General features: G+C 40.1%; 1 protein-coding gene across 1 annotated transcript; it reads left to right on the forward strand.

The window, feature by feature from the left end:
- Positions 1 to 1332: 1332 nt before the first annotated feature.
- Positions 1333 to 2681, forward strand: LOC121366707. The gene is made up of 2 exons (XM_041491050.1): positions 1333 to 1465; positions 1755 to 2681. The coding sequence occupies exons 1-2, from the start codon at positions 1404 to 1406 to the stop codon at positions 2272 to 2274; spliced, it is 582 nt and encodes a 193-aa protein (XP_041346984.1). The 5' UTR covers positions 1333 to 1403; the 3' UTR covers positions 2275 to 2681.
- The last annotated feature ends 9501 nt before the right edge of the window (positions 2682 to 12182 follow it).

Raw genomic sequence — 12182 nt, forward strand, 5'->3', positions numbered from 1 at the left:
TTTATTATGTAGTTTTCTTTTTGTTTTTCAGGGGGTTTTCTTCAAAAAAATTTAAAGGTTAAATTTTAGTTTTTTTCTGAAAGCTGTGAATTTGGATATAACTATTTCTGCTAGTCTAAGATAGTGTGGAGTGCTCTACGAACAGACTTGGTAAACGTGAACAAACTACGCGGTATGGACAGCAATCTACAAATCCCAACATTTCTGTACTTTTGTATGTCGATGTTGTTTTTGTTGGGGGTTTCTCACAACAAAACCTGTTACATATTTCTCATTGATGAAAACAGACATATTTGAAACACGAGGTTCTGATTATTATGTTAGATTCTGAGACAGAAAACAAGATCAGGTTCGAGGTGTTTTCTTCAGAATTCCCAAACGTGCAATGTGAAGGAGTTCTGAATAGTTCTGACAAGAAGTGTGGATGAGATTGCACAGGTATGGTAAGTTAATTTAGCCGCATGAGCAAGGACTTAAAATATAAACTTATGTGGTTTATAAGATAATCTTTACAGTGGCGGATCCAGGAAATCCATTTAGGATGGGGCCCAATGACAAATGTTCCGAAGTGATTCTTCAGATAGAAAGAAATGTTTTATTTAACGACGCACTCAACACATTTTATTTACGGTTATATGACGTCAGACATATGGATATGGATCACACAGATTTTGAGAGTAAACCCGCTGTCGCCACTTCATGGGCTACTCTTTCCGATTAGCAGCAAGGGATCTTTTATTTGCGCTTCACACAGGCAGGATAGCACAAACCATGGCCTTTGTTGAACCAGTTATGGATCACTGGTCGGTGCAAGTGGTTTACACCTACCCATTGAGCCTCGCGGAGCACTCACTCAGGGTTTGTAGTCGGTATCTGGATTAAAAATCCCATGCCTCGACTGGGATCCGAACCCAGTACCTACCAGCCTGTAGACCGATGGCCTAACCACGACGCCACGGAGGCCGGTTGATTCTTCGGATTTTCCAATATATATATATATATATATATATATATATATATATATATATATATATATTATTTTTTTTTTTTTTTTTTTTTTTTTTTTTTTTTAAATAGATCCGCTACTACTGTGTAAAATATTATACAAACTTGGACTGTTAATTTGATGTAAAACATCTGTAGAAGAGTGCCTTCATATAGTGAGACTGGCATTTTTAACCAGGGCCATAGTTAGCGGGGGGAGGCGGCAAGGGGGAAGTCCCCCCAGAAAACAATTCTCTTCTTAACCGTTTAAGGAGTTTTAGACTATTAACTACTCAGTTGCTCCCCCCCCCCCCCCCCCCCATACATACTCTTCAAAAAAAGTAACGCAAAAATGAAATTTTCCTAATAAATATGGATGTGTGGAAACATTGTGTTCCGAACGCTAAGTATGTTGTGTAATGGAGCGTACCAAATGCATTTTCACCAGCAAAGTTGTTCGGAATTTGATGACCTTGAAGACATTCATTCATTTCAACTTATTTTTTCGTGCTTATATCCAATTAAGGTTCAAGCACGCTGTCCTGGGCACACACCTCAGCTATCTGGGCTGTCTGTCCAGGACAGAAGGTTAATTGTTAGTTGGTTAGTAGTTAGTGAGAGAGAAGAGGGTGTAGTGGCCTTACACCTACCCATTGAGCCCTTAAGAACTCGCTCTGGGTTGGAGCCGGTACCGGGCTGCGAACCTGTACCTACCAGCCTGTAGTCCGATGGCTTAACCACTACGCCACCGAGGCCGGTTTCTTGAAGACAGGTGTGAAAAAGTTAACAATCGCAAAACCGCACTTGCGGTCAATTCAGCGATTTGAACGGTCGGCATGGTGTGCACGTGCAAGAGGCACAATAAGCCCTATAAAAGTGCAGGGTTTAGGACTTAGCTGTACTCAGTTTAAAACTGTCAGCGTAGCTTTCACAATGCTAAGACTGAATGAAGCACAGAGGAACAACGCCGTCGGACAATTGGAAGCAGGCGAATCCCAATCAGAGGTTGCGAGGCTTTTCAATGTGTACCCTAGCACCATTTCAAGATTATGGATCTGCTACCAGGCGCATAGATCAACACGTTACCTTCGCAGATCCGGTAGACCACGTGTCACCACTCCTGCCCAGGATCGCTACATCCGGTTGCGCCACCTACGCCAAAGGACGACCACGGCTACCTCCACTCAATCTGCAATACCGGGACTGCGTAGGATCTCTGACCAGACTGTCCGGAACCGTCTACGAGAGGCAGGATTGCGACCCAGACGTCCTGTTAGAGGCGTGATTTAAACCCAGCAGCATCGACAGCTTCGACTACAATGGTGTCAAGCACACAGGGTATGGCCTCAAAGACGATGGAGACACGTGTGGTTCAGCGACAAATCGCGATTCATGCTCCGCAAACAGGATGGAAGGGCATGTGTCTACCGCCGAAGAGGTGAACGTTTTGCACACAATTGCATACAGGAAGTGGACAGATTTGGTGGAGGAAGTGTGATGATGTGGGCAGCCATCTCTTACAACGCCAGGACAGACTTGGTGCACATCAGGGGGAACTTGACAGCACAGCGCTATGTGGACGAGATCCCTCGCCCATACGTCGTCCCCAACATGGCCAACGGCAACACTGTTTTCCAGCAGGACAATGCCCGTCCTCATACAGCGCGCATCACCACAGCCTTCCTAGCAAACAACAACATCAATATTCTCCCATGGCCCTCCAAATCCCCAGATTTAAACCCAATCGAGCATTTGTGGGATGAACTGGATAGACGTTTGCGACGACGACAACCCCAACCTCAGACACTACAACAGCTGGCTGCCGCTTTGGAGGCCGAGTGGGCTACAATTCCACAGAATGTCATCCGTCATCTGATTGCTTCGATGGGCAGGAGGTGCCAGGCAGTACTTGACTCTCATGGGGGTCACACTCGTTACTGACTGTACGTGACGTCAAACGGGACCTTGGGAACTTGGATGGCTGTTACAACAGCCTCTGTCAATGTTGTTTATCTGTGTCAAATTGCAAGTTTCTGCCATGTTTCTTTCATGTATTAAACGATTTAGAAACATACAATGAAAATCTGACTTTGCGTTACTTTTTGTGAAGAGTATATATGACGTATATATTACAGATTGAACATACGATATAAATATAAAATAGACAAATCATTAAAAAAATATATATAAAAAACATGAAATAAAGCTTTACTGAGACAGAAATATTCGGTCTAGGTTTATGGGAGAATGTAAAGATTGTCAACGTAATACTAGGCTCAAACTGCCAACTGTTACGACAAAGTTGGCCAACTCGACTGTTGCGTTGTAATTCCCCAACTCCCGACTTACGATTGGGCGCTCAGATTACGACGAGAATCAAGTTGTCAGAGCGCTCAGACTAGCGTAGAGGTCGTGAGATCAGAAGATTGGCCAACTTTCTGCTGACAGTTGGTAATTTTAGCCTAGTATAAAATTACGGCTTGCATTTGTCTCTACATAGCAGAAAATGGCATAGTTAAAATATGTGTTGCTTCATTTCAATAGTAAAGTGAACAAGGTAAACATTATTTTATCAAATGATCGTACATTACAATGAGCGTACGCAGATGCCATTTCCCATTAATAGACTGGTTCACGGTTACTCTAGGACATATTGTATGATAATGTACAAAAACAAAGGTCAAATAAAACAATATTAGACACAAGAATACCAAATGACTTTAACGATTTTTTTTTTTTATCTTTGAACTTGAGTTTTAGTACACATATAACAAGATATAAAACATAAAGTATAGTAGAAGAAATGTTTAGATTCTTAATTTTTTGTATACCCAGTGTATTCCCAGTCGTTCTGACTGCAGTAGATTCTCAAGACCAGACGATATATTACAAACTCGTGGGAGTTTGACGGTAATCACAAATCAAACCCGAAGCCAACCAATAACTTACTGGCAACTTTTACACCCACTCAAACATTTAGTGACATCTGAAAGTCGACGCACAATTCTCATAAGTGAATTAAACAGCGTCTGCAATACGTTGTCCATCAGATCTATTCGATTCCGTTATGCATTTGTGAGGGATTCGGTACGGAGGAAGAAAGAAACACAGAGACAGAGAGACACAGAGAGAGAGAGAGCATATACATTCATCTAATATCAAAACTGTGCTTCATAAATTGAATAAAGAGCAACGAGGGAATGGCACATCATGTCATGTTGTGACCTGTGCAAATGGAAGCCATCGCGACATACCACACGCTCCGCTCACTCTGGGGACAACGATGGTGGCTACTTGCACCAGTAAGTGTTTATTCATGAGGCCATTGACGTCACGGCTCCCGCCAAATAACGCACGACAGGCGCGGCCCCGTACCTGGAGGTTTTACTTCCAAGCAAAAAATCTTGCTTGTTTTTTTTTATCAATTCATATTAAAATAATACTTGCTTTTTAATGTTTAGGTGGGGTTTTTTCTTTTTTCAAGTCATAAATGATGCTATCAGAGTTTAAAAACATCCCCGCATATGATTTAATCAGTTTCTGTTAGCTGTCAGAGATGTGGTGATTGCGACAATAGATTAGCTAATGAGACAAACAGAGAAAGAAAGCTAAAGCATATATATATATATATATATATATCCTTACAATCTAAGGGTCCTATTCGTATTAATTATTATGGAGTATACTTGGCTTGGTTATAATGGGTATGCTAAATTAAGTTTTGTGTTTGTTTGTTTTTCAATTCATTAATGATGCGATCAAGGTTGTTTAAAAAAACCATATGATTTAATCAGTTTCTATTAGCAGTCATATATGTGGTGATTGTGACAATATATTAGCTAATATGAGGGAGAGAGAGAGAGAGAGAGAGAGAGAGAGAGAGAGAGAGAGAGAGAGAGAGAGAGAGAGAGAGAGAGAGAGAGAGAGAGAGAGAGAGCTAAAGCATAATGATATTCTCGCAAACTAAGGGTCCTGTGTGTATTAATAGTCCATACATATGGAGTAGAAGTACAGAATAAGATACTTGACTGGCTAAGATTCCATGTAACGTTTCGAGGTTTTTTTTATAATGGGTATGCTACATTCAGTTTTCCAGACAGTACATCACATACCATGACCTTTGACATAGTAGTCTCTGTCCTACGAGCCACTGGCCTTACCACAGACTTGGCATAAGATGGATGTGCTTGAACCTTTGTTAGGTATAGGTACGTAAATAGAGTTACCTGTACCTATATAAAAGACACTCCCTTGCAGAAATCACAATGCGTGGCCACTGTAATTCAAACGTTTATAGTGTGCTGCAATGTCTCAAAACCATGTGAAATCTGCCCCTTAGAAATATTTGATACTGAAATCCACATTTCTGTACGAAGAGTAGGCCCACACCAATTTCTAAAACATTTTGTCAGTAGGCCTGCACTGTTACTATCTATCATGCAATACTTTAGGGTGTATACCACCATGTCAACTCCCAGAGACGACAATAATAACATATGTGGCTAAAACTCCTACATTCAGCGTATCAATCGACATATAAACCATGGATATAAATACTACCACCTCTCACCGCTAAAGTGAATCAGAAAATAATTGGGGGTCAAGCTGCTAATTTCACAAATAACAGGTAGTCTATGACTACCCTAGTTCAGAATAAAAACTGTCATGCTGTTGTTAGTTGGACCCTGCCCATGTTTTAAGCACAATTATGGTAGTTGGTACATTGACACTAGTTCAAATTAAATTACAGGAATTTACTGGCCAGATGAACTAACATTTTATCATAACACACACTGTCACATTCATCACCAATGGCAGGACTCGTGGTATTAACTGCTCTATCAAACGTTATGTGCACCTCGAACTTTGACCGAGCCGGATGTTATTTGGTTTAGTACTACCTATAGGCTACAAGTAACCCTATATCACCTGTCTGATAATTCAAAATATTATCATGTTTCTGCTTTCTAGCTTGGGGCGGGACGTAGCCCAGTGGTAAAACGTCCGCTTGATGCGCGGTCAGTCTGGGATCGATCCCTGTCGGTGGGCCAAGTGGGCTATTTCTCGTTCCAGGCAGTGCACCACGACTGGTACATCAAAGGCCGTAGTATGTGCTATCCTGTATGTAGGATGGTGCATATAAAATATCCCTTGCTACTAATGGAAAAAATGTAGCGGGTTTCCTCTTTATGACTGTGTCAAACTGACCATATGTTTGACATGCAGTAGCTGATGATTATTAAATCAATGTGCTCTAGTGGTGTCGTTAAAGAAAACAAACTTCTTCTTCTAGCTTGCATCGTGCAATATATGATATGTGATCAATCCCCGTCGGTGAGCCCATTGGGCTATTTCTCGCTCCAGCCAATGCACCACTGGTATATCAAAGGCCGTAGTATGTGTTACCATGTCTGTGGAATGGTGCATATAAAAGATCCCTTGCTGCTAATCGAAAAGAGTAGCCCATGAAGTGGCGACAGCGGGTTTCCTCTCAATATCTGTGTGGTCCCATACCATACGTCCGACGTTATATAACCGTAAATAAAATGTGTTGAGTGCGTCGTTAAATAAAACATTTCTTTCCTTCCTTCATATTGACATACTACTGAAGCACAGAACAAGATGATGTCCCATTGACCTGCCATCACATGCCTTCTTGGAAAACGATTACATGTACACCAAGCACTGATCGTTACATGGATTCTGATATATCAGAAGTGACGATGCTCATGACCTGACGACGATTTCATTTGTAACACAATATCCAGCTATTGATTGTTTCACTTTCAAGTATCGACACTGAATTTTAGTTAGTCGACAGACATTACGATACGGATCTAAGAGGACAACAGTGACACTAACACTCCCTGAAAATGTTTGTCTGAACGTCTGAAAACAGGGTTCGTGGTGATTGAAAATACTTATTGGTGCTACTAGTGTTAACTACGTTCAACTGAATCGGGGGTGTTGTGTGCGACAGAGTAAAGGAAACGATTGTTATGTTTAATGACACCACTAGAGTACATCGATTTACTAATCATCGGCTATTGGATGTCAAACAGTTGGTAATTCTGACATAGAGTCCTAGAGGAAGGAAGGAAGGAAATGTTTTATTTATCGACGCACTCAACACATTTTATTTATGGTTATATGGCGCGGACATATGGTTAAGGACCACACAGATATTGAGGGAGGAAACCCGCTGTCAGCACTTCATGGGCTACTCGAGTCTTTTCGATTAGAAGCAAGAGCTCTTTTCTATGCACCATCCCACAGAAAGGATAACACATAACACGGCCTTTGATATACCAGCCATGGTGCACTGGCTGAAAGGAGAAAGAGCCCATTGGGCCCTCCGACAAGGATCAATCCTAAACCGACCGCGTATTAGGCGAGCTCTTTACCACTGGGCCACGTCCGGTCACCAGAACAAAGGAATATACTCAGCTGATTAACATCAGCACATTTTAAACCATGTCTATTCTGGTGTGTAACATATGGTTATTTCTACACTTGCTTTAGTATGAGAAGAAAAAAAAACGTTGCCCCAAAACAAGCAACAAAGTAAAGTCAAGGGATAAGTATTTGTACTTTCACACACAGACAGGACATTACATACCGCGGTTTCTGGAGTATCAGGCGTGGGGAACTGATTATGCGGCAGAACTTTTAAATTTTATGGGATGTTGATCATCACTTCATTTACGCATAATTTACCATAGTTTGACACCCAATAGCCGATGTATTTTTCGTGCTGGGGTGTCGTTAAACATCCATTCATTCATTCATTCATTCATAGATTTATGCATTTGCAGAGGTTTATACGACATTTTATATTGCCACACCTGACAGGTATTTTCACACGTATGTGTCACGGGATGGTTTGGGGTGGGGGTTTTTTGGTCGATTTTGTTTTAAAGCAAGAAAGATAAAGATTACGAAAACTGCTCATGAATACGCAAAATAAATGAACCATTCCTCAAATATTTTTATTACATTTTATCACTATCATCGTCATCATTACCATCATCATTGTTATTACTATTGTTGTTTTAAGCAATAGTTTTGTTAATATTGCGTTCTGTTTGCAAGATACGTGACGTGACGCCAATTGGTTGATTAATTTCCATTCTGCATTTAAACATGTGCTGTAGCCTCGTTAAACAGACATCCTTTCTATATCCACTAAGCAGAAAATGAAATATCCAGAACTTTTATTTTTACCAGCGTTATTGCATTTTTACACTAAATAAATATTTTTACATTCCTATTAGCTTCTGCGCACAAGTAAATCCAGTTTCATGTAAAGGATTACTTCTATAACTGAATTTATTTTCGTCATTTCAAAATATTCAGATTGCTTAGTAATGCTATCTCAGTTTCTTTCTTGTTTTTCTTTTTCAATTCAGTTTTGTAGATGCCAGCCTCGTGGCTTCGAGCCACAAGTACAGCATCAGTTTAATTTAAACCTGGGTCGCACGACACGAACTTTCTACTAACGAATCACTAGGCGATTTATTACCAAACAACCATGCAGATAATGGGAACTCGTAAGGTGCGCCTACACAGAGCGATTTTTTTTTTTAGTAACTGTTTCTATGCCACGATCGATGCGTATTATAAGAACTTCTCTGAATCGTAATAATAGCAAACTGGGTAATCGAATACGTTTCTATCATTGAAACCGGATTACACAGATCGTTCTTACAAGTCGAGTTGAATGCGTGTAATATGTGTCTTTTTTATGTGTGTGTATGTGCGTGTGTGTGTGCGTGCGTGCGTGTGTGTGTGTGTGTGTGTGTGTGTGTGTGTGTGTGTGTTGGTGTGTGCTGGTGTGTAGGTGTGTTGGGGGGTCCGTGTGTTTGTATTTGTGTGTATGTGTAGTGTATGTTGTGTGTAACGTATGCGTGCGTGCGTGTGTGTGCGTACAAACACCCGTATCCACATCTAGTGGCATTCTTACGCCCATCAACATGTGATAGATGGTGCTGACCTTGTTTATGTTTTGCAAAACCGTACAAGATTCACTGATTGTGCAAAGCAAATCACTTTTATTTCATTTTAATGTAGTGAAGGAAGGAAGGAAATGTTTTATTTAACGACGCACTCAACACATTTTATTTACGGTTATATGACGTGGGACATATGGTTCAGGACCACACACATACTGAGGAAGGAAACCCGCTGTCGCCACTTCATGGGCTACTCTTTTTCGATTAGCAGCAAAGGATATTTTATATGCACCATCCCACAGACATGATAGCACATACCACGGTCTTTGATGTACCAGTCGTGGTGCACTGGCTGGATGCAGGGAAGAAGATCTAGAAAATGTATGAAAACAAAATAGTCTTGTGCTAATCTGTCGCTTTTTTTTTCTTTCTTTCTTTTTTTCTTTCTTTCTTTCTTTCTTTCTTTCTTTCTTTCTTTCTTTCTTTCTTTTCTTTTTTTTTTTTTTTTCTTTTTTTTTTTTGCAATGAAAGAATTGATAAATGTTCAACGACATCCTAGAACAAAAGACAGAACATCGGTTACTGGGTGTCAAACTAAGTTACATGATGATCGACATCAATGTAAAATTCTAAAATTGCTAACAAAAATAGTGTAGACATCAATGGAAGCGACACATTGTTACATACACAAATGAAGCATATTAAATACCCCCAAAACTAAAACCTTTAAAAAAGACCAAAACGTAAACGTTCTGACCATGAAAACAATGTACTGAGCTGTGGTAAAGAAACCCACATTGAACCGAATTATTAAGACAAAGATATTTCCAAAGCAAACAGCTGTGAACCATCAAAAATTTTTTATACCAAAAATAAAATCTTCTTCGAAAAGACAAAAATAAACGCTGTAGTCAGACCATGTAAACAAATCAATATTGCACAATACGAAAGACATATTTCAAAACATTATCAAAGTAAACGTTTGTTTTGTTTAACGACAACACTAGAGCATATTTATTTATTAATCATCGGCTATTGGATGTCAAACATTTGGTAATTGTGACATATAATCTAAGAGATTAAACCTGCTACTTTTTATTCCATTAGTAGCAAGGGATCTTTTATATGCACCATCCCAGACAGGATAGCACATACCACGGCCTTTGATATACCAGTCGTGGTGCACTGGTTTGAACGAGGAATAACCCAATGGGCCTACCGACGGGGATCGATCCAACACCGACCGGGCATCAGGTGAGCGCTTTACTTCTCAGCTACGTCCCGCCCCTCATTATCACAGATGTTTATATGCCTACAGAACTTAAGATACTGAAAATGTGCTGTATTCGACACTCTCGAAGAAACCCATGGAAATGTTGTCACCCCTGCACCACGGCCAGGGACAGCACACGCAGGATTGGCGTGGGTTGTTGTTGTTGTTTTTCATTTATATTTCAAGTAAATATGAAAAACAATACAAGGAATATATTTTTTAAATATCAAAGGCTTGGTATTAGGAGTCGGTTGTGTTGTTTGTTTGTTTGTTTGTTTGTTGTTGTTTTTGTGGTGGTTTTGGGTTGTTGAGAGGGGGGCTGTGGGTTTGTTTTTGTGGGGGGGGGGGGGGGTTGGGGGGGGTGGTCTCTCATTCTATTGAGATTTTCTATTCGTATATATATATATATATATATATATATATATATATATATATATATATATATACTTCTGTGTTGCTGGCACCTCTCCTCTAAAGTAGCAAGGGGGTTTGAGATAATATATGTGATATAAAGAAAAAGTCAGAAGCCTCCTTTAAAAGTCATATATCCCCTCTTTAATTCAAATTTTCGCCTATTCAGGCTTCATCGGGGAAATTTTAAAACTAAACTAAAAGAAGTTAAAACCATCCTGCATGAAAACATGGATTGAATAAAAAAAACACAAGCTGCAGCCACTATTTTTTCTTAATATGGTAATTTCGCTTGATCTGGCGTTGACAAACCGCTTAGCTGCAGAAGAACCGGCCATAGCTGCAGAAGAACCGGCCATTGCTCCAGTAACCTCAGAGTAGGCCTACCTGCTTTCTTGTAAAGCAATTACTCCAAACAATAAGCCTTAACTAGATTCTCATAGTCGAAGTGATGGCGCGAACGATCTTCCACTGTGTTTTAAATGATTTCATTTCTACCACAATTTTCAGCCATCGATTGACGTAACCGTGATTGGACAATTGATTTGCACTCCGGGAGTTGTAGGGCAAGATATACATTAACCCACTTAGTATTGGATTAGGAAGAGGGGGATGGTAATCCGAGAGGAAGTTCACCACAGAATCTTTCTAATAACATGCTTACGTTCTACAGACAGAGCGAACAAGGCAACGGACTAGTTTACACTTTTAGCACAATAATTTAAAAAAAGAAGTTAATGAAAAGAAAATTGGGGGGACGGAAAGGAAAGAAAAGGAGCATTTGTTAAGCAACTCCTCATCACATTTAAAAAAAAAAAACCGGCATATGTAGGCGACATTTGTTCCGTAATAGTAGCAGTAGTAGTAGTAGTAGTAGTAGTAGTAGTAGTAGTAGTAGTAGTAGTAGTAGTAGTAGTAGTAGTAGTAGTAGTAGTAGTAGTAGTAGTAGTAGTGGTAGTAGTAGTCTTTGATAACGAAATATACGATTCGGACTTTTATTTTTATAAAATCAAACTACTCACTTTTCTTTTTGAAAGGGATAAGTCATTTCTCCCTCCTTTTCAATTCTAGATTAGGGCGTGCAGATGTCCATCGATCCTACAGCCCATCACTCTTCAGGCGACCGTTCTACGACTGAGGTACACAAAAAAGAGGAAACCTACTGCGGTTACTCCTTCCGAAAAAGCACAATAACTACCACGATTTTTGATTTCCCAGTCGTATGACACTGATCTGGATGCCCGAGTAGTAGTAGTAGAAGTAGTAGTAGTAGTAGTAGTAGTAGTAGTAGTAGTAGCAGCAGTAGAAGTAGTAGTAGTAGTAGAAGTAGTAGAAGTAGTAGTAGTAGCAGCAGTAGTAGCAGTAGCTGCAGTAGTAGTAGTAGAAGTAGTAGTAGTAGACGCCACTAGAGCACATTGATTTTTTTATCTTATCATCGGCTATTGGACGTCAAACATATGGTCATTCTGACACTGTTTTTAGAGGAAACCCGCTGTCGCCACATAGGCTACTCTTTTTTACGACAGGCAGCAAGGGATCTTTTATTTGCGCTTCCCACAGGC

The sequence above is a fragment of the Gigantopelta aegis genome, chromosome 3 (genome assembly GCF_016097555.1).
Source record: "Gigantopelta aegis isolate Gae_Host chromosome 3, Gae_host_genome, whole genome shotgun sequence".
Classification (NCBI taxonomy): Eukaryota; Metazoa; Mollusca; class Gastropoda; order Neomphalida; family Peltospiridae; genus Gigantopelta; species Gigantopelta aegis.

Excerpts from the sequence above, each read along its gene's own strand:
- LOC121366707 (XM_041491050.1), top strand. The coding sequence starts at position 1,404 with ATGGAGCGTACCAAATGCATTTTCACCAGCAAAGTTGTTCGGAATTTG. Across the intron at positions 1,466-1,754 it reads AATTTGATGACCTTGAAGAC|AGGTGTGAAAAAGTTAACAA; the intron begins ATTCATTCATTT and ends TTTCTTGAAGAC.